This window comes from Rhopalosiphum maidis, chromosome 2 (assembly GCF_003676215.2).
Source record: "Rhopalosiphum maidis isolate BTI-1 chromosome 2, ASM367621v3, whole genome shotgun sequence".
Classification (NCBI taxonomy): Eukaryota; Metazoa; Arthropoda; class Insecta; order Hemiptera; family Aphididae; genus Rhopalosiphum; species Rhopalosiphum maidis.
Genome location: NC_040878.1, coordinates 90,704,067 through 90,728,441, shown reverse-complemented (window position 1 = coordinate 90,728,441; position 24,375 = coordinate 90,704,067). Strand labels below are relative to the sequence as shown.

Here is a 24,375-nt window from a genome sequence, read left to right as displayed (position 1 = left end):
TAGTGAAATAGATATCAAGCCATGTTTAGTTTTACTCAAATAAGATTCTGTTCAAGTTTCAATACAATCAAAAAAATATATAATCGTAATTCAAAGTTATCTTTCTTTTCATGAAAAGTTGTGAAAGTTAAGTTACTGCCTTATTGTCGTGCATATAGCTATGTAGTTATGAGCAAAATATTTATATACATTTTATTAATTTAAATAAATAATTAAATAAATAAATAAACAAATCAAACATACACATATCTATGATGCAGTTTAAAGTGCTTTTAATTAAATAAAAAACCAATTACAATAAAAGTCACTAGTAGACAATCATGCATTGCATGTATTTGATATAGTACTTCTACCTATGATAACATGATGTGGAACAATGCATCTATACCAAATAAATAATATAAATAAATTATATTAAACCCCAAAATATTTATTTTTAAAAGGAAATAATTATTACAATGCATTTTTAATATAATTATTTCAATGTATAAATTATTATACAAATTAGAACCACTGGATAATACAATTTACACATGTATACTGTAAAGAATTTAACTTATCTTCTATAGTCATTATTGTAACCATAATTTGGTTTTTTATGATGAGGATAATATGAATGTCTGTCATTTCTTTCTCCCCATTTTTTTTTATTTTCTCTTCTACGATCCCAGAATGGTCTATATGAAGAAACTAATGGTGGAGTTAAACATCCTAGTTTTACTGTAGCAACATAATCTTCATCATCATCTGTATATCGACCTATAAACTCTTTTTCAAATTGCAATAACTTTTCTTTCTGATTCTCTGTTGGTGGTTCATCAACATATATTTCAAGGAATTTAAATGTAGTGATGTTGTCTTTAATAACTATTTCATGTTTGATATCAAATGATTTTTGATTACTTGGAGATGACATTTTTAATCTGAGATATCTTCTATTGTAGAAAAATGTTTTGGTACCACAATCAATGAATCAGCATCTTAAAAAAAAATTAAAATTATAATAAAATAGAAGATAAACAGTTAGTAATTATATTATAATTAGTAGATATTAATGTAAACTACAACTGAAAGTAAAAACTTAAAAAGTATATTTAAAGAAAAAATATTTAAAATAATTTAAATTAAAAAATGAATATAAGAGTCAATATTATAAGATATAACTACACATCAAAAAAATGTATAATACCTAATAGCTACTATATTTTTTCTTTAAGTCACTTACAAACAAAATAAACTTACGTAATTCATTAATAATACTTGAGATGATGACAACATAAAACCCTTCTTTTGATGGGTATATTTTATCACTGGTGGCCAAATGTAAAGGTTCAAACATCCTTAAACATAATATAGTTTATACAAGACATGAATATATCAATATATGCATTTAAAATAACCAGTAATAATTACTGTATCACAACTAAACATTACAAGCATAGTATATAAATTAACAGTCATTCTCCTCTATATTAAATAAAATGAATAAATAAAGTGTTATGTATTACAAATTTAAAAATAATTTATTAATCTAGTATTTTAGATTCTGAGTGGAGCAACGACAATGAATGTCAAATAAATTGATTTTATGAAGTTTTTTTTTTGTCAGTGCACATAATAAACAGTCAATAAAATGTTTTAGTTTTTGATTTTGAAGATGGTTTTTGATCTAGTGTATACTTTCTTTAGAAGTCAACATTTAAAATACCTAGCATTTTTCAAAATAATTTGGAAAAACATAAAAAAAGTTAAAGAAGTTGAGAATTTTTATGTAAAATCTATTTTTTAAATTTTTTTTGAGTTTTATAAAAGTTTTTCTTAGATCTGTATAAAGATTATAAAAATACATAGGCAAATTTTTCTTTATCTCCAATTTTTACAAAATTCTTCAAAATCACTAAAATGTATAAGCTACTTTTTTTTTTTAGTAAAGAACCAATGTACAAACCAAAGGTGGCAAACCTTTTGAACACTGCGTGCCAAAAATTATCTTTTTTTTTTTTTGAGCGTGTCATGAAAAATATATTTATTATATTCAATATTGTAAAAAAAAAAATATTTTATTTTATTATATGATTAATGTATTGATATAGAAAAAGGTTAGTTTAGGTACATAATATAATAATAATATTACTTTGTTAATTATTTATTTTCTTTCATGAATTCATGATGTGATTTAAAATAACCTATTATATATTAAAGTAAAAATATTTTAATTTTTCGAGTGCCCTCAAAATCTTTTCGCATGCTATGGATTTGCCATTCTTGGTATAAACCATCAATTATCGAAGCACTTATAGCTAAGATAAAACAATTTACAATGTCCCTAATTATTTTTATATATAGTTATAATTTAAATTTGGACAAAATTACATATTTTATTGATGATTAACGATATTCAATAATTTATTATATCTCAAAAACATTATTCTTAGAACTTATATGTATACTATATATTATGAATTTATTCACACTGTTTTATAGTAATTACATTAACTCTTCAAATTAATAACAATGATAATTTAACGTGGTATGAATATTTATTATTATAATTATTAAATACTAGTAATATAATAAATGCAATGTCTTCAGGAAAAAAAATAAATAACTAATGGTATTATCAAAACACATAACAAAAAATTAATTTAGTGATATAGACTGGCAGACTATCTTTGCTCACAACGTTTTAGTATACAATTATATATCATTGAATTCAAATTTAACATAGCCATTACAATGATCAACTTGATACCTAATGTACAGCAGATCGGTACTCATAAGCGTATGGCCTTTACGGCTTAACTTCAAATTCAAAGTATTAGTTCCAGGGAATCGCCAATTAACCATCATTTAAGTTATAACTATGTTTTTGTGTGACAGATTTTTATATTTGAAAATAATTTTTTTGTTTTAAATATTTATTTTAACTGTAGTATTGCCACAAAACAACCAATACCTAAAGTGACTACCGAATACACTTTTTATTAAAAAAAAAAAGTGTTTTAAATTTAAATGATATTTAAATGATTTGAGACAATATTTAGATAAATCAATATAAACATTATATTATTAAAAATATTTTTGTTTTAAGTATATCTGAATTCTAAATTACAATATACACGGGCTTTAATATATTTTTTACTCGCGTATATTCTAATACCAGTAATACCTGTTCACAACCACGACCTCTAGTTTAGATACATACTCTGTACAATTAAAGAACATACCAGTTCTGTGTATCCCTACACAACACCCAACCAAAGTAGAACTGGTTTTGATGGCAAGGTGTCAAGTAGGGATATGCAGAGCTGGCATATTCTCTTTTTGGACAGAGTATGGACTCTTTAAACTTACCATCCAATATGACGTCCACATTTAGCACATACACAAACTTTCCAAACGTAACCAGGAAACCATGAATCTTCAGTCTGCCACTATCAGAAAAAAAAAATACACTATTATTTATTGCATATTTTTTAATTAAAATATTATTTCAAAGTAAGTCGGTGAATAAGTTCTAACAATTTTACTTACATTGCCTTTTCCAACACATAAAGTTTTAGATAGTGTAAGAATTTCAAATTGTGAGTGCAATGAATTCTTTACAGTTTGGACTTTGACATTTTTCAAACCAAACAATTGAGATACACGACTATCTGAAGCAGCTGGACTGTCAATGGATATAAGTGATGATAATGGTGAAATATCTGTACCACAATGCCGGCAAAGAAGATAGTCATTAACTGTTTTTGATAAATCTTCAGAATGAATATCAGTGTCCTGAAACCTGACTGAGTTCCCATACGCCAGACAGACAAATAAAATAACCACAGCAAACACCATTAGACGGATACATTGAAATTTCAATGAAAAATTATAGCCTGTAATCAATTTTTTTTTTAATTAATAAATTATAGGACTTAAAACCATTATTTTGAAATTAGTTTATAATAATTATCTAGATAAAATCTTGATTATTTTTTTTATTATTATCTAGTATTATAACTGAGGCTAAAACCAAGAGCTATAAATTGATTTAAATGTTTTTTGGTTCAGGTTACAGCGATAGAAAAGTATGAAAAATAAAGGTTTTACCAGGCTTGTTATAAAGCAATTTCCAAAAATCAGTTTTCAGTCCTGATAAATTGCATACATAAATAAATATGTTAATTTCAATAAATGTTAATATTTATTAGATACTTAAACAACAATTTTGAAACGTATGCAGTAGAATCTATAGGCAATAAAAGTAAATAAAGTATGAAGTAACCAAATTGTCTATAAAATAGTTAGAATTATTTGTACATATATTGTTTAATTACTCATTACAACAGTAAATATTGTTTTTCAATGGTTCCTAAAGCATTGGGTTTACTTATATTTAACTTACAGTAATATAATACTTGTAATAAAGAACAATTATTTTTTTAAAGAATATTTTGATTGGTGAAATGAAAGTTATAATAAAAATAAGAAAGTTTGTTAAATATTGAAACATTTAAAACTAATACCTATCATATTTCAAAAAATTAAATTTTTTAAATCTATAATATTACATACTTAACATGGAAAAAATAGCAAGAGCCAAGGTATACCGGACTTCAAAGAAATGGAAACAATAGGACCCTGCTTTTCTATACAAATGATATTATTTTAATAGGAAAATCAAAATATAATATTAATGAGAAAGCTTACTTTTGATTGGGTAAGGAACCTAAAATACTTGGGAGTGAATATTAATGAAAAAAAACCAATGCACAGAGAAAAAAGATGAGACTGAATACGCCTAACAGGTGTTATTTGACAATGAAAGAAATGTTTTCTTCTAAATTATTGACCAGATGTACAATGGGTCAAATACAATATATTATACATAAGACCCATAATGGTATGAATGTGGAATATAGTTTAGCACTCAGAGGTATGAAGAAGAACTCGTTTGAGCAAAAAATATATATATAAATATAAAATAATAACATAGAAAGTTTCCTAAAAAGAACCAATAAAAATCTGCTACAGCAGCTGAACAATAAGCTGAGATATTTGACCAGGACACATCTGGCAAGTAGATGGTTCGCTCATTAAGAAAGTCTGTTGGAAGCAGTGATGGTTCTAAATACATCATATTAGACATTAAAATAATAATAATAATTAATAATATTATTATATTATAAAGGAAATTAATAATTACCAAAATAAAAACAATTTTTTTATAAATATTAGATAACAAATAAAATTCAAGTTTGATTCTATTATATTATTAAATGTTTCAATTTGGGTTATTTTAAGTTGTTATTATGATCTATACTTGTCAACTATTCAATATATATTTTAACTTCTTCGGGTAGGTGTCATAATTTATACTAATTTAATATTAAATAAATATTCATTAAGGATTATTAAACATATTAACAAACCTTTAGTTGCTTATTTTAGAAACACTATAATAAAAAATAAATTATGTACCTCTGTACATTTATCGTTATAATTTAATAAAATAAGTTAATAAATAATAATAACTTACATAATAATGTTCTCAGTATAATGCTTTGTAGTTTGTATAATATATTATAAGAAGTATCTATCTATTAAATCAATTATTTTACATACATAATTACAAATAACTCAAACACTGGCACGGCGACATATAGATACATAATATTATATTACATACCAGTTTGATTTTCAAAAATCTATGGCTTAAATAACTAAATTTTTACAATCTCATTTATGAACAATCATCAATAAAGTTGTTTTAAAATTCTAAATACAAGTGCAGTACCTACCCTTGAGAGATTATAAATAAAATTAAGAATTCGTAATCAAAACATAATCCATCATAAAAATTTGGTGAACAGAAACTTACCATTAATCGAAAACACGCTGAGTAGGAAAATTAAGTCGCGACGGCAAAATCGTTTGTTGATCTGATCAGCCTCTATTATATTATAGTACAATTATTGTTATGGAATAGAAGTCAACAGTAGAATAAAATAAAACATGTCAACATTAGATCGGAATATTAGAATTGAATTTTAGTAAGTATTATACTATTATGATAAAATATGTATATTTAATAAAATTATCATTTATATATTTTTATCGCGTAAAACACATAGACAATCATAAAAAATTATCGTCGTCGGCACTCTATACGACGTGTTATCAGGACTAGCAGCGCAACTAATTTACAAAGTCTTTGGACTGCGCCACTGGTTACGGCATCACAATCAAAGATAGAATTTCACTATCTTGCCCATTGCCTATTTGCCTACAGGCTACAGCCCACAACGGCCACAACCCAAACCCACTCGGTGTTTTGGCTTAGCATAAATGCTAAGAATCGGCTGGAAGCTGCAGAGGCAGGCTACAGTTTACTGTTTAGGACATTTGCCATTCAATCGGTTTGTTCTACAGTCAGCACTTAGCACTTAAAAATTGAACGGTCTAATTTATTAACGTATGAGACGGTATCTCTACTTCACTGACTTATTCGAAATCGGAAAACTTGATCCTACAACATTTTTCATTTCGACTGGTCGGTCGACGACGACTGAAAAACATCGAAACATTTGCGATGATGCGGTGTTTTTATCACACTATCACAGAAAGGTTTTCGATTTTCGTACATTTTCAAAAAAAAATTACTCATATTTAATTAAACTCAAAATATCTATGCACAGAAGATATTAAATTAATTATTGTAAAATACCATTTATAACCATTAACCATTTAATACTCTAGTGTTTATGATAACAGAAAGATTAACATGAAGTATGAACTATTTTAAAAATTTAACCGGCGATTGAACTTTAAGCTGATATATTTTAATTAAAAGGTACATTTTTTTTCAAATTTTTGTATAGAAAACATTACCGCTTGACTCGTATTAGAGGGTTTTCTAGAATTGTTGACGTAGATTTTCTCTATTCCTAAAATATTATGTTTTATTTTCATGTATTTCGATTTTGGTTGACGACCGCCGACCGGAAACTATTAACTAAACTTATGTCAATTGTATAGACTATAACACGATGCAGAAAAAATATTATTAACTTTAGTCTTATTATTAATAAATAGTTATGGGATAAGGATTAAGTTAGGAACTTAACACATGGACTAACTAATCAAAGTTCTAAGATAGTATTAACAAATCTAAAATACTTGAAATTAACTAAAAAAATGATTTTAGACATTTAAACTTGGTAATATTCACCATTTTGGTAACGAGCTAATAAAACAAGAAATAATTCGGAACCACGATATAATAATATTATAAATGATATACCTTATACCTATCTTAAATATCTTTAATCCTGCTAATGACTAATGAGTAAAACTGATTTTAATAATATACCTAACACTAGATGAAGATAACTTACAGATTTTTTTATCACTGTCGGCGTTGTTGTACAAGGTCTTTGGCACCGATCAGCTGTTCGGCCAAGTTGTTTTTGTGTTTGATTTTCTATCTTCCGTTCGGTCAACTGTCTCGCTCACACACCGTCATCCCGTCCCGTCGAGCGATCTTCGTCGCGCCGACGCGCTGTCCGTAGTCTGTACACCCCCTCTCGATCTACCCGGAGATACGATTTTTATTTCGTACCGATATTCGTTCGCAAAAACATTAAAACGAAACACAACCCAATGCTGTTATTCTATATCTACGACTACAATCGCTGTGCCGTCGCACCGTCGTGAACGCGTATCGCTATAATTTTATATATTAATATTTAATAAACTATAGTAAAAACGAATCAAACCTCAGACACCGCTTACATCGCTCCGCGTTTTCGAGACCCGGTACTGTATTATTATTTTTATACCTACCTACTCTTTTTCGTATTATCGTAATCACCTTACACCTATTATTGACTTCAAACGTAGCCATTGTGGTTTTTAATCATTGGCACGTATGTAGTTTTTGCCGCTCATCACCGGTAACGTACCCCTAAACGTGCGCGATCGGAAAAATAAACGTACGCCGCGCCCCCCCGGCTACTGTGTTCGTCGTCCATGTCATTGTTACTGTTTGCTCTGCGCCATACACACGCGCCAGTTCGCCTTCTCGCCGGAATATCCAACAGAACAGAAACGTAAACAACTCCGTCGGCCTACCTTCGGCCGCGCATGTATAATACAGCCGTCGGACTCCGGACGTCTTCAACGCCATCCCGTGAGTATGATAATTATATGATTGATATGACACCATATCTATCAACTAATGGTAACGATGGGATATTGGAGAATACCTGAGTGCTGGTTGCGTCTGTCGCCGTAACATTGTATACAATCACACTAGTACGGTGACTGGTCGCTTCGACTAATACATTTTGGTCTATATTATGCCCACTTGACGTCAGTACAATAACTCTCTTATTTTGGCACATTTGGTGCTGAAGCGGCGGAGTATTGTCGTTGTACAAACAACACATCTTGTGTTTCAGGATGACTATTGCTACTCGTGGACAAACCGTCGGATTGGATTCGGCCGATAACCAGACAAATGTTCAAGTAAGTCTTATTACAATGTCTAGCTGTTCAATTATGCTTTGACATATCTCATATTCTGAGACATTATAATAATTTTTTTCTTCCTCTATAGAATGTACCTCAGCAAAATACACAAATCCATAGTGTTCTGTCAAATATCAATATTTTGCCACCCCATGCCATTGAGTCACATCAAGTGGCTGAACAGACTATTGGAGAGACAATATCAGCTGATGACAGTGTTGAAAATGATGTGGAAACCAAAGAAGAAGAAACCCATAAAGAAGACGAGATGGAGGAAGAAGAAGAAGAACTGGTATTCCCCATTATTAAACTAGTTAATCTGGAAGAGAAAATACATAGCCAACGTTGGATTGTACCAGTATTGCCTGATCAAGAACTAGTATCGTTGTTGAATGTTTCGATTGCATTTTGTAAAAAAGGATTAGACGTCAACAATGAAGGATGCCAAAAGTTTTTTCGTGATGCTATGGTGTTATCATTCACACGAATATTAACTGATGATGCTGTTAACAGCTGGAAAGTAAACATTCAACAATATATCATGAATAATTGTATGAAGTTAGTAGAACTGTTGGTGCTCAAACTTGACGATGACAACTTTCCATTTTTAGAGATGTTGGGGATGTTGTTTAATCCTTTAAATAAGTAATTACTATCTTTTTAACTATTATTGATTTTTTTACTAAATCTTTACTTATCAATAGATTTCATCTATTCAACTGCACTAAACATTCGGATTATATACCAGAAATCGACACAAACGAATTTGATTTATTTGCAAGAACTCCCCCTGATTCCAGAGCTCCTAAAGGCTGGCTTGTTGATCTGTTAAATAAGTATGTGACAAATGAAAAGTTGATAATTTAAAATATAACCTATTTAACCTATTTAAAATATAAATCTTTCATTGTATAATTTTTTAGATTTGGAGTGTTGGGCGGTTTTCAAAAATTATCTGGACGATTTGAATCTAATAAAACTCTCACTATATCAATTATCTCTGGTCTAATTAAACCATTCGGTAGTTGTTCTGAACTTTTAACTGAATCAACGATTCTTAAACACTTGATGCCTATTGTGGTATGTACATTTTTTAAGTATTTGTAACATGATAAAAAATTATATTGTTATAAATTTAAAGGAAAAGATACCTGGTTTATTGGATGTACTGACTGACGACGAATTAAAAAAAGAAACCAAAAATGAAGGAAAGAATGATGCTATTTCTTCAATAATTAAGGCTTGTAAACAACTTGCTGTGAAAATACCAAAACAGGATGATTTAATCAAACAATTAGAAATATTTAGACTTAAAATGTTACTTAGGTAATTTATATATAGATATTTAATTATTATCATTAATATTATGTGTTTTCTATTTTATATTCATGTTCAACTATAGATTATTACAAATATCATCTTTCAATGGTAAAATGAACGCCTTAAATGAAGTTAATAAAGTTATTACTAATGTCACATACACTCCTCATAGACATATAGATCATGATGAAGAATATTTAAATCCAGAAAAGATGGCTGTGAGTCTTCTTGAATATGTCTATATATAAATATTTACCTAATATTAAAATAATAATACAATATACCTCTAATGTAAACTAATTTTGTAATTTATTTTTTTCATATATATATATATATATATATATATATATATATATATATAGAAATGGATCAAAGAAAATAATGTACTGGAGATAGTTCTTCGAGATTCTCTACATCAGCCTCAATATGTAGAGAAACTTGAAAAAATTATACGCTTTGTGATTAAAGAACAAGCGTTATCATTGAGTGACTTGGATGCATTATGGGCAGCTCAAGCAGGGAAACACGATGCTATTGTAAAGAATGTCCATGACTTACTAGCAAAGCTTGCTTGGGATTTTTCACCAGAACAACTAGATCATTTATTTGAATGTTTTCATGTAATAAATAATATGATTAATATGCAATACTATTAAGTGAATACTAAATTATTAAACATTATAGGCTAATTGGACTAATGCTAATAAAAAACAAAGAGAGAAATTATTGGAATTAATAAGACGATTAGCTGAAGATGATAAGGATGGTGTTATGGCTCATAAAGTAATTTAAAATTTATTATTTAAAATAGTATGCATTTTATTAGAATTAATTATTAAAAAATATGTAGGTATTAATGCTGTTTTGGAATTTGGCTCATGGAGAAGATGTTTCAACTGAGATAATAGATCAAGCACTGTCTGCTCATGTAAAAATTCTAGATTATAGCTGTGCACAAGTAATAATACTTTTTCTATAATATAATGTTGTATGGTTTATTTTAATATTATTATTAATTAGGATCGAGATGCACAAAAAACTGCTTGGCTCGACAAATGTGTCGATGAACTTAAAAGTAATAGTTCATGGGTACTTCCAGTTTTAAAACATATGAGAGATATATGTATGTTATATGATTCCTCTCCAGTGGGAGCTCATCATCAAGCTCAAACTCATACTTTGTATCGGTGAGTTATAGAAGTATATTTTTAAAATACTTATATGTAATATATTATATTTCATTACATAACATGCAAAATTCAAAAGTACAGTAGTATTAATAAAGTAAATATATAAATACTGTGTTCAAATATGAAGTTTTGAACTAAAATGTGTACATTGGTCAGGCATATCATGCAATCAAGATAACAATGAATAGTGTCCAAAACAAAATATATTTTATTTAATAATAGATATTTATAATTCTTAATGTTTACTCTTTAAACTTTTGTAGACAGGAAATCATTGCACGCCTTCAAAATCAACATACTTTAGTGTCATTGGTCACAGATAATTTATCTAAATATATGGACGATGTAAGAAAAGTTGCACAAGGTAAATTAATTAAAAATTGTGTTATAAGCTTCTTATTTTACCGTAATCAAATTTATTTTAGAAAACCCTAATCTTGATCCTGCAAAATATTATCCTGATGGGCGCTATTGTCATTTACAACAGGTTCAAGAAAGATTGTATTTCTTAAAATTTTGTTTAAAGGTATGTTCTAATGAATACTTAGTGATACATATGAAATATTTTGAAAACACATTATCATTATTTAATGTTTAAGGATGGAAATCTTTGGTTGTGTGCAGAACAAGCACATCAAGTTTGGATATCATTGGCTGAAAAAGCTGTGTTCTTAGCAGATCGTGAAGCTTGTTTTCGTTGGTTTTCTAAATTAATGGGCGAGGAACCTGACATTGACCCTTCAATAAATACAAAATTTTTTATTAATAACCTCCTACAGCTTGATCCTACATTACTTACTGAAAATGGAATAAAGTATGTAAAATTAATCATTATCTTATAATTTTAGTTGTGCATGAAAATCTAACTTTTCATTCCCAGTTTAATTCCAATAAAAGATTAATTTTTTCAATATACATTTATTTCAATTTATTTGTATGACATTTTAAATTGTACTTAGACTATTTCATGTATTGATTAAAATGATTTTAAGTCTTCTTATGTTGTTTGTTATTTATAATAATTGACACCTTATCATTAATGCCATTAATAATAGTAGTGTATCTGTATTTGTTTATATTGTAAAGTAAAATTTGTTTATTATATACTTAACAATGCCCATTTTAAGTTAAAACTGAGACCTTGGGCAAATATTTTTCATACATATTTTATCACTAATTAAAAATTTATGTAACTATTTTCTAGATGTTTTGAACGATTTTTCAAAGCTGTCAATGTAAAAGAAGGAAAATTACTTAAAAAACGACGCTGTTATCAGATGGAAAATATAGATTTAATTGGTGTAGATTATTTATGGAAAGTAGTAACTAATTGTACCGAAGACATTGCTGCACATGCAATTAATTTGCTTAAAGAAGTTAATACAAATCTGGCTCCTAGACTGCAAGCCAATCCACTTGAATTTCACCAAACATTTGTGGCTGAATGTTTAGAAAGATTGCGTGCTCATTATGATACAGTTAGCATTCTATCAAAACCTTTAATGAACAATGATGATGTCATTGAAAGAAATATAGAAATCACTAAAATGATCAGGGTTATGAAAGTGTTATATGAGTATTTAGGAGAATGTGATGCTTCTTTTAATGGAGATCGTTCTTTGTTGCCATTACATAGGTATATATTTCATTTATATATCATTAATTTATTAAATTTCTAATTAAATTAAATATTTTTATAGAGCTTGTAGAGGAAAACATATAACTGTAATTGTTCGTTTAACAAATGCCAATCGCTCTTTAGTTGATGATCATGAGCTTGTCATGCATAGTAACGATAATATTTCATGTGTACGGCGACAATTATTAAAAAGGTTAAGAAATAGTGGAACAATTACTGCTATAGCCGGTTCTTTAAACATAAAATTAGATATATTCCCTGGTAGTAGTATTGACCTCACCACTACTTTAGACGACAACAAACTTCTCGGTGAACTCCCTTTCAGAGATAAATTGGTAATATTTTTAGTTTAATTTATAATTTATTTATTTAACCATTTATTTCTTTTCAGTACCTTAATGCTAGACTAGTAACTGCTAATACAAATTTAGCCAGTTCGCCAGATAGTAGTTCGGATAGCTCTATCACTAATAACCAGCCACTGTATGATTTTAGTTTAAATATGGATGCTGAAAACTGTTTACCTACTGTGGTATTTATCATTAATTTATTTGTAAGATCACAATTAATATTAAATATATAAATATAATTTATAGATTATTTCTGAAAATCCAAAATATGTACATTTCTTTCTACAAGTGTCAGATAAGGGTATTGAAATTGAAAATCAACAACTTCGAGAAGCTGCCCGTTGTATTTTAAAATTAATTCCCCCTGCAGAATCCACTGTCAAAAAAATAAAGGTACTGTTAATTTCAAATATGCATATAATTAATGTTCACTTATCAAGACATTTATGTATAGTCTCTGTCTTTCAAACATATAACATAACAATTATATATTCTAAAAAACCAATTTAACTTCTTTATGCTTAATATTACAGTGAAGTTACTTATTATACTATTATCAAATTTTAATGTAATAATATTATTTAGAGAATCTCATAGATTTTTTTTCATGTCTATTTTAAAATGTTAATAACTTGCTTTAAAATTAAAATATAAAAAAAACCTGATGTTTATTATATAATTTTCTTTTAAATTTGATAATAAGTAAATTCATTGTAATTTTAACTATACATAAGTTAAATTAATTTTTCAGAATGTCCAATTGGCAATTTGTAATGTTATCTGTTTATAGGACGGAGACCATGATACAGATATGCAGCATCCTCTTGTGGTTCAATAATTCACATTGTTACTTTATCAAGTATAAAATTAAATAGTTTTAATTTTTTAAATTTGCGTATTTCTGATTGTTGCAGCATTATAGTATTTTACATTTAACACAAAATAAATTTCTTATAAGGATATTATATTTACATATGTTATTTTTATCTTACTAATGCATAACATAGAAAAATGTAATATTTAAAAAATATTCTGTTATTTTTAATATATGTATTTTAAAATGCTTAAAAAATTTTTATCTATGTAGGTCAATTCACAATATTAAACAATTATGTAAAAAGGATTCTTCTTAACATACAATTTTCCATTTTGTATGTTATTAAGACAGAAACAATGCATATCTGTATAATGTCCCCATAATAAAAATATTAAAATAATTTACATGTGCTTGATAACTGCTTAACAGTGTTCAAAAATCATTATTATATTTTCTTATTATTTATTTTAGAAATTTTTTACTTATCGATCAGAACTTGTTGAAGGAAATTTAAATATAGATAGTATATACTTTACTAGTTCCTCTTCTCAAAATTTATACAATTTAGAGGTAAGTTCTAAATATTGATAAATATATGTAAAATACTAAAATACATTATTTTATAACTAAATTTATACTTCTAGGTACTATATTCTATGTTGTTACCTGCCATTGATCCAATGGCAGATAAAACTCTAGAATTTCAAACCCATTTTATAACAAGTAGTCATGCCCCAGAAATTATTCAAATGTTAGTATCAAATAAATTTATCTTAGAAAATGATCAAACTACTAAAAGGTAAGACTTAACAACTATTGAGTAAATTTAATACATTTAAAATTTGATTATCTTAAACTAAACTTATATTAATTTTATTTAGATCTATTTATTTGGTTGTGCTAAAGATCTGTAGACTTGTATTATGTGTAATGGGACAAGTTATAACACAATTATGTCAATCGTCTGGATTAGTAATGGGAACATCAAATGATAACGAATGTTGTTTATACAAGGGAGTAGATGTAGTTGACCAATGTGATGATACTTTGGCATTAATGAAAGAAGCATTTGCTTTAGTACCTAATCCCAATCTAGAGTATATGTTACGAAGTGTTACTTCTAAGCTAGCACGAAAGTTCATTGATAAAATTGCCACTGGTTGTGACACTTTAGAAGACTCTATTATAGCTATTAACAAGTCTTTATCAAAATTTATGCCTAACCTGGATATGATCTGGACTACTATTCAATTAGCATGGGCAATGGCTGGTGCGAATCAACACATGCTTGATGGTAAATTAAACAATGCAGATTTGCATGATAATTTAAATGGAAAATCATTAGAAATGGAAGATATATGTGGTATGCACTTCAAAAAATTATAATGATTAATTTTATTATAATTAATGTTAATTGTATTTCAGTTTGTAAAGAAGCATTAGAAGTATTGACTCTTTGTCTATTTCTGAAGCCAAATTATTTAAGTCAGTTAATGGAGAAAAAAGATTGGCAAATATTTCTTATTGATTTAATTTTATTGGCTAATAACAGGTATTTAATTTGAATTTGTTTAGAAAATTGTGGATTACTTACATTTTATTTTTTAAAATGTTAAATACAATAATATTATTTTTATATTTTTAGACAAGTTCGTTGTTCTGCTGCTGAACAATTTCTATTGATAGTTAAGTTTAGTTGGAGTGCCGAACCATTGTTATCAACTATTTCATTAATGTTTTCTGTTCTTAATGGTACTGTACTGAAATTTGCTCAAAACTCGTATGAGTATTTTCATGTAAGTTACTGTGATATATATTATTATTTAATATTAATAAATGTATTTATAATTCAAATATTTTTATTTATTTTCTTTAAAGGTTTTAACTTACCTATTAAATTATGCTAGTCATGAAAAAATTCCTGTGCCAGATTTTGAAGAATTATTAAATAATGAAATTAAATGGTTAAAAAATATAAGAGAGAAAATAAAAACTGATGGTGACTCAGGAATGGAAGAAGTGATTCTTGAAGGTCACCTAAATATAACCAAAGAATTAGTTCAAATGATAAGTATTGAGAAGCGTGATGAAATTGGTTCAAATGAAACTGCTGGGATAATGTTAATCAAAGAATTACTTGAGGACTTTATTTTTCCTGCATCCAAGTTAATGGAAGATATGAGCAAACATCAAGCTATTGATTTTGTTGATATTGAAGTTACACCTGTTTGTAAATCTCCAAATTCTACTAATGCAGCTTTTGATCTTATTATATCACTATGCATTGGTTGTGTAGCAAATTTGAAGTTGGCTGTTGAAATGCTTACTCAATACTTTTATTCAGGTAATTTTACTAATACCAAGTATGAAAATAGATTTTGTACGTTATTATTTTATTCATTTAGAACGTGAAGATCCTTTGGTTGAATGGGATTATCTGCCTATGATGGGTGCAAGAACAGCTCGTGGTTTTGTTGGGCTTAAAAATGCTGGTGCCACTTGTTACATGAATTCTGTACTACAACAGTTGTACATGGTACTTCCTATACGATTAGGTATATTATCAGCACATGGTGCTGCCATTGATGCAAATGACGACTTTAATGTTGATGAAAAAAATGATAATGAGGTATTAGTTTAATTGCATATTTGTTTTTTAAAAAATTATTTAATTACTTAAAATCTCAAGTTAATAATAATGAATTAATTGCAACAACACATAAATAATATAAAAATATACATAAAATACCATAAGTTACATATTGTAACGTCCCCTAAAAGTATAGCTTGTGCTGGGGGAGCGAGTTCTTATTGCCTAAAGAATACACAAAATTGTAAATCAATTTGTTGTTGATACTAATACACTTCTATTCATAGTACACAATTTTATATAATAATCTTATTATAATTATATCATCTTTGATAAATCTGCTTAAGATAAGTTTTAAAAGACATTAAATTATTAAACTAATTTATATTAATATTTATCAAGCGACATAAATCAAGACCTGTATACAATACACATTTTTGTGTAAAAACTTTTTGATACTTCAGTAAATGTATTTTAACATTTTGCTTATTTCTAATATTATGTTCATGATCTTGTTTAAACAAGTCTACTAATACAGATTAGTTATAAATTACCTTGAAATTATTTACATTAAATTTTTCATAAAATAGTATAGTTTGCAAAGGAAGATTAAGTAAAAATTTAATAACACTTTATTGTAACATTCAGCTTATATATTATAATGCTGTTAAAAGTTCCTCCCCAAATGGATATATCAAACAGATTGTACTAAAGCTAAATAAATAACTCTTTTATAATTTACATATAATATATACATGGCTTCATTAAATACATAGAAAAATGTTTGTAAAATACCATTGATGTAATTTGTATGACTATCTATAGGATAATCTATTATTAAGCCAAGATATTTTAATTCATAAACTTTTCCAAGTTTTACACATTTTGGATCACATCTATTTAAATTAGGATTAATTTTAGAGAATGTACAATCAAATAATGTCTATATAAAACATTATTAACAGGCAAATTAAAACAAATAAATTTAGATTTTAGTAAATTTAACTTTAATTCTTACAAAACCAAGCATACACATTATTTAAAATCTCATTTGCTTCATAGTACAAACTATTGATTGTTGGTTCAAATATTAATATAGCCATATCATCCGCAAAACATATTAACTATAATACTATTTATATTTTTATTTAATAAATCATTTTTAAAAAAGAAAAATAACAGGAGGTCTAAGACTGTTCCCTATGGAACTCCTCAAGTTATGCCTCTAGCTTTACTATAACAGTCATTTACTTTAATTATTTGAGTTCTTTCACTTAAGAAAGATTTTAATAGGTTTTATTAGCAACTCCACAAATACCTGAATATTCTAGCTTTTTTTAGCTATAACTCATGATTTACGCAATCAAAGACTTTTTGCATGTTTAGAAAAATACCCATCACTGTATAATTAATATTAATATATCTACGAATAATGTTATCCAGTTTAAAAAAAGCACATCAGTTGTTGACAAACCAGCTAGAAAACCAAACTGTGAATTTGAAATAAAATTTAATAAATGATTTTTGATAAAGTTAATGATAGTGTAGTAGGTCTATATTTCCACATTATAATTTATTACTTGATTTACCTAACCTAATGGAATTACAATATATTATTAAAGATTTATTAAAAATTAATGATAACGGCATAGAAAAATAGATTTATAAACTTTCTTAAGGATGTAATTTGTGAAACCATATTCATTAAAAGAATTATAATTTTTAATCTTATCAATAAACTCACTAATTTCTTTACTACTATTTGGATTAAGAAAAATACTGTCATTGCTCTGATTTTTATCATTGAAATAAACTATATCAGAATTTATATGTTCTATTTATAAATTATTTTCTACGTCTAAAAAAGTCATTAAGTTCATTACAAATTTCAGTTTTAGATTCAATAATAATATCGTCTTTATTTGTAATCTTATTCATTTTATTCATTTGTTTGCTCATTTTACCTATGATCTCATTAATAACATTTTAGATTTATATTGTTTTAATTTATTTTAATAGTATATTTGTTTTGATTTTTTTATAAAACAGTTTAACATATTCCTATTTAATTTGTAGAATTTCTTAAATCTTAAATCAAAGAGCCTATGCTTCAGCTTAGAAAAAAGTTTTTCTCTATTTCTAATAGAAGTAATAATGCTTAATGTAATCTATGCTTTTAGATTTAACAATGTTTTTGGTTTCATCTTATCAATAAAGATAGATGAATATTTAATAAATTCTTCCATTTTGCAATTAAAAATAATAAATATCAACCATAGTGTCTACATTTGAAGAATCAAAACAATATATATGTATTTTTAATTAATAAATCTTATTGATTTATATTTATTTTACTAATATTTGAATTATTAGATAATATAATATGATGATTATTATAATTATTAAAAATTGGAAATACTATAGCTGTTGCGTACTGATCCTTTGTATCACATCTTAATATATATGGAATAATTTTATTCGTTGGTTTTATTATCTTTAGACTCAAATGGATATTACTGAAGATCGTAATAAATTTGATCAATCCCGAAAAGAATACAATGTTGGTATATTAAAACAAGTACAAGCTATATTTGGCCACCTAGCATTCAGCAAGGTTCAATATTATGTACCCAGAGGATTATGGAAACATTTCAAGTAATTATAAATCTTAAAAATATTATAATATGTATTTATATTATTGTTTCAATAGATTACAAGGCGAACCAGTAAATCTTAGAGAACAACAAGATGCTGTTGAGTTTTTTATGAGCCTTGTAGAAAGCTTAGATGAAGCTCTAAAAGCATTATCCCAAGACCAAATTATGAGTAAAACTCTCGGAGGTTCTTATTCAGACCAAAAAATATGTCAGGGTTGTCCACATAGGTATTACATTTTTATAATATGTCTGTTAATTTATTGTATTCAATTATTATTATTTTATTATAAGGTATTCTAAAGAAGAACCATTCAGTGTTATCAGTGTAGATATAAGAAATCACTCGAATTTAACTGATTCTCTAGAACAATATGTTAAAGGAGAACTATTGGAAGGAGCTGATGCTTACCATTGTGATAAATGCAATAAAAAGGTTAGACCAAATAAAAGTTAAAACTTTTTAATTATTGCTAATTGAATGTATGATCATTCTTAATAGGTTGTTACTGTTAAGAGATTATGTGTTAAAAAGTTACCACCTATTTTAGCTATTCAACTTAAAAGATTTGAGTATGATTTTGAGCGAGTATGTGCCATAAAATTTAATGATTATTTTGAATTTCCAAGAAACCTGGACATGGAACCATATACAGGTATTTAATTTAAATGATGGTGATTTTAATGTTTGTTTTGTTAAAAGTAAAAACGTTAGCAATTAATTGTTGATGTAATTTTTACCTATTATAGTTTCAGGACTAGCCAAAATTGAAGGCGAAATAATTGATTGTGATTATGATGAGTCACAAAATGAAAATCATACCAAGTATCAATTGACTGGTATAGTTGTCCACAGTGGTCAAGCAAGTGGAGGACATTATTATTCTTATATTCAAGACAGGTACATAATAATAATTTATTTAACAAAATTAAATCTAACAACCCATCATTGTATAAAATATACATTAGTACATTAATAATGTAGAATAAGCACGTAAATTAATTGTGGTGAAGAACGTTTAAAAAACTAATTTTCTTTGTCCTTTATTTTAAGCAGAAAGTTCTTGAACAGATTTTAAGCATAATTTTTTTTTTTTTTTGGTAAATAATACTCTTTTTATATTATTTCCTTTTACTCAATTATTTAATGAATATTTAAAAGAAGAAAACCATTTAACTTATTTTAGTATCTGTTCTTGAGATCAGAATATATGTGTAATATGTTAACTATCAATTTAATGAATTTGTTATCTTAAAGTTATTATTAACTTCTAAATATTAATACAATTTTTCTTATGCATATCTTAGAAGTGCTGAAGGTTTATCTAAGTGGTACAAATTTGATGATGGGGATGTAACTGAATGTAAAATGGACGAAGATGAAGAAATGAAAACTCAGTGTTTCGGTGGAGATTATATGGGCGAAGTAAATTTTGATTTTTAATTCCTCAATAGTTAGTAATTATTTAATTACTTATTTTAGGTTTTTGACCATGCATTAAAAAGAACCAGTTATCGAAGGCAAAAAAGATGGTGGAATGCCTATATGTTATTTTATACTAAAGTAGATTCTAACACAGAATTATTAGTTAATGGAATAAGAAAACTTAGTCTAAGTAAGTTAAAAAAAAATAATCAAAAACCAAAATAATTTGGTTGGTATCAAATATAACATAAATAATTTATTATTTATAGGTGATCGGCGTTCAAGTAACAGTTGTATCAAGATGCCTTCATACATTAAACGTAGTGTTCAACAACAGAATATACGTTTTTTACACACTCGTAGTCAGTATACTGAAGAATATTTTAAATTTATTCGTAACATTGCCACAATTAATGCCCCTAACATAGTTGCTTCATCCAATGATTTACAGCAAATACAAATTGTAAGTAAACATAAATATCTTGTGAGTATGTAAAGAGTTGTCATATAATTATTCATTTTATTTTTTAGGCTACCGATCAAGAAGAATTATCTTTGTTGTCTATTCAGCTAGTGAGTAAGTTTCTATTTTATGTCGGTTTGCATACTAAGAAGTCCTTGAGAGGAAACGCCATGGAGTGGTATGATTTAATAGCATCACATATCTGTAACTATGCATCTGTGCGTGCTTGGTTTGCTCGAAATATTTTGTTTAATCATCCACAAAGGTAACATAGTAATTGCATTTTAATATTTTATACAATTTTACAAGTGTTTAATTTAATTTTCTAATTTTTAGGTTTGTGGAATATTTGTTGCAATGTATGAGCTCTGAAGTACGATCATTCTTCATTAAACTAATTGCTTACTTGGCTCACTATTCTCTTCAAGATGATGCTATCCTTATACCAGCCATAACTTCTAGTAATATATTTATATTATATAATATTACTTTTTTTAAATATCTAAAAACATTCTTTTCTTAATTTGTAGATTCTTTATTAGATACTACGGCTTCATTAAGTGATCATTTAATTATTGCTGTATTAAGTCTGTTGCAAAAAGAAGTGGGTGAACACACAAATAGACATTTGCCACATTATTTTTCTTTTTTCTGCATGTACTGTAATTTAGGTATGGCAGAAAAACAACAACTTATAAAAGTATGTATATAATTATTTTTATAATTAATTACAATGGTTTTATTTATTAATGCATTTTCATTTTAGTTAAATGTAGCTGCAATATTTATCTTGGTAGCAATTGATGAAGGCCCAGGTGGATCAAACATAAAATATCAATTTAATGAAATCAATAAACTACATTCTGTGATATCAATTTTAGTGCGGTGTTGTGATTGTACAGAAAAATGTGTATCCTCTGCTCCTGTAAGTACATGTAAACAAAAAATCTAAAATTATTACTCTTGAAAATCTAGTCATTAATCATTATATTATAAACGTAATTTGTTCTACATTTAGAATTGTTATAATTTTTGTTTTTCAAACATAAATGTACTGAGGTATGAGGCATTAATTCATGAGGAAAAGCCTTAGTAAAAACATTAACATTTCTCCTGACTATCAAATATATTAAATTCTTTCTTAAACATGACTGATAAAATACAAAAGTATGATTTTTGTAAAAAAAAAATTATAATCCTACAGTTCTCATTTACTGCTTAAGCGAGTATAGTGGCATATACTTAGTCACAGGGGAATGGCATTCTTCGAAAGCGGCATATAGATGATTGACTTAGTAAAAGCAATAAACATTTATTGCCTGACTGCGGTCCATTAAAAACCTATTACCTTTGTGTACAGTTCTTGTCTTGAATAGTAGATTATTTATTCTTGTCACAACTACCCTATGTAACCAACTACATACTAACCCTTTACTGTGTTTCAAATAAGATGACTTGTGCGCAAACGACTGAATTACATTAGGTTTATGTCGGAGTAAATCATCCTACCATCCTACCAACCTTGGCGTACGGCTCGTTAGCCACGCCCACCGTGCGCGAATGCAAGTAATTTTATTTGGAACAGAGTATAAGCTTTTGTATTGGGTAATATTGTACACATATTTAAACCAACAATAACTTTAATTATCAACTAAATGGTGGGCACTTGTGCTTACATTAGTAATGTATGAATAAATATAGCCCAGTAGAGGCAATGAGGATAATGACAAAAGTTGTGGTCATTACAATATGTAATGTAGCGTTATCTTTAAATTGTATACATTTCACACTTATTCATTTTTTTTATTAATTTAATTGCCTAATTCAGGGACCTCCAATCTTTTTTTTATGTCGGGATAAATCTGAGATACGCTTTAGCATTGTGATCCAAAATTTCCTGAAATGTTTTAATAAGAAATTAATACATTAAAAACAATGAAAACTAATATATAATTTTAAAACATTGATTAGCTTGCTGTAGGTTAAACAGGCCTTATCTAATTTATTGGTTTTTGTAGGGTACTCCTTTCCTACCAAATCCATTTGCTGAATGTCAACCATACCTAAGAAAAGTTCCTCAACAAGTTAAAGATAGTATTTTTGGTCGAATATGGTATGTATTATCATAATATGTCGATTATAAATAAAAATTTATTAGTAAAATGTATAATATATTTTTTTAGTTATTTGAAAAAACTTATTGACAATTCTCAAATGAACGAAGAAAGCATGAAAATGTTACAATTTGTATGTTGGGAAAATCCACTGAGTAGTAGTATGGTTTTAACTGAAATATTATGGCATATTATGTATACATATTGTCAAGAGCTCAAATTTTATTTGGATTTACTATTTGTCATATTAAGTATTGAAGATTCTTGGCAAGTTTTACGTATTCAAAATGCCATGACTGGAAACGGTAAATGCACTGAATTTTATTTTTAATTGTACTTTAATACTGAATTTATTTCAGAAGATAGAGAAGGTGTACTTGACACAATTTTACGTCATAAAAATCAATACCAAAGACGGTCATATCAATGTATTAAAGGATTAGTAGGTTTATTCATGAGGATACCAATGGCACATAAAGTTGTACTACAAAACACAGATCTCAAAAGAAAATGGGTGGAAGCAGTTGATTGGCTACAGGAAGAACTTAATAGAGTAATATTTTTACTTTTTTTTGTTAGTATTATCTCAACTTAAACTTTTGTTGTTTTAGAAAACACTGACTGGAGGCCAGTATAATACATATAATAATTGGACACCCCAGTCCAATGAAAACACTAATAGTTTCTTTTTAGAAAGGTCAACCAGTGCTCGTAAAGTCCTACAAAAAGCATTTGAGTTTTGCCCATCTGAAGTAATTAAAAACATGATGTTAATTTTTGTTATATTATAGATTTAATCAAATTTTGCTTTTACCAAAAATCTTGTATAACATTTTAATATTGTGTTAAAAGGATTTTTCAATCCCAACATTGACTACACAGGAAATAGAAGATTCATCTGATGAAGGAGACGAAGTGGGAATCCAACATGCTACTGATACAATGACAACTCTTGTGAATGAACCTTTACAAGTAGTACCAGACATTGTACCCGAGTAAGATAGCTATTTTTATATTTTATTTTAAAAACATATTATAAACTTATATAATACAAAATATAGGAATGATGACGATTATGATGCTTCTGTTCCCATCAATTTCAACAGTATAGATGACTTTGATAATAGTGACAGTAATAACGTCGAATTGGTGAATACTCGAATTGTTGAATCATCAACAGATATGCATTAACTTGTTGATCACATCAGAAATAATAAAACTGAATGTATAATCAGAATACAAGTTATTGTTGTTTGGATACTATCAAACAATGCATATATTATAATTTATAGAAT

At 27.2% G+C, this 24,375-nt stretch overlaps 2 protein-coding genes across 2 annotated transcripts; one reads left to right on the top strand and one right to left on the bottom strand.

Annotated features, from left to right (window-relative positions):
* Positions 1 to 414: 414 nt before the first annotated feature.
* Positions 415 to 6,083, bottom strand: LOC113551971 (protein cereblon homolog). The gene is made up of 5 exons (XM_026954587.1): positions 5,867 to 6,083; positions 3,535 to 3,881; positions 3,355 to 3,434; positions 1,243 to 1,340; positions 415 to 980 (listed from the first exon to the last, which is right to left on the bottom strand). Exons 2-5 carry the CDS (start codon positions 3,841 to 3,843, stop codon positions 919 to 921), a joined length of 549 nt encoding a protein of 182 aa, XP_026810388.1. The 5' UTR covers positions 3,844 to 3,881; positions 5,867 to 6,083; the 3' UTR covers positions 415 to 918.
* A 2,365-nt stretch (positions 6,084 to 8,448) lies between these two features.
* LOC113554852 (probable ubiquitin carboxyl-terminal hydrolase FAF-X) lies at positions 8,449 to 24,271 on the top strand. The gene is made up of 42 exons (XM_026958916.1): positions 8,449 to 8,514; positions 8,606 to 9,162; positions 9,222 to 9,353; positions 9,441 to 9,597; positions 9,659 to 9,843; positions 9,920 to 10,055; positions 10,200 to 10,457; positions 10,522 to 10,620; positions 10,688 to 10,795; positions 10,858 to 11,024; positions 11,291 to 11,391; positions 11,453 to 11,553; positions 11,627 to 11,841; positions 12,232 to 12,663; positions 12,728 to 13,001; positions 13,058 to 13,198; positions 13,263 to 13,409; positions 14,305 to 14,403; positions 14,478 to 14,632; positions 14,715 to 15,196; positions 15,259 to 15,385; positions 15,479 to 15,629; positions 15,712 to 16,177; positions 16,239 to 16,462; positions 18,924 to 19,078; positions 19,134 to 19,307; positions 19,372 to 19,513; positions 19,580 to 19,733; positions 19,828 to 19,978; positions 20,386 to 20,503; positions 20,561 to 20,693; positions 20,773 to 20,966; positions 21,035 to 21,231; positions 21,303 to 21,427; positions 21,497 to 21,666; positions 21,733 to 21,891; positions 22,985 to 23,079; positions 23,150 to 23,385; positions 23,440 to 23,633; positions 23,692 to 23,832; positions 23,933 to 24,075; positions 24,142 to 24,271. Exons 1-42 carry the CDS (start codon positions 8,449 to 8,451, stop codon positions 24,269 to 24,271), a joined length of 7,791 nt encoding a protein of 2,596 aa, XP_026814717.1.
* The last annotated feature ends 104 nt before the right edge of the window (positions 24,272 to 24,375 follow it).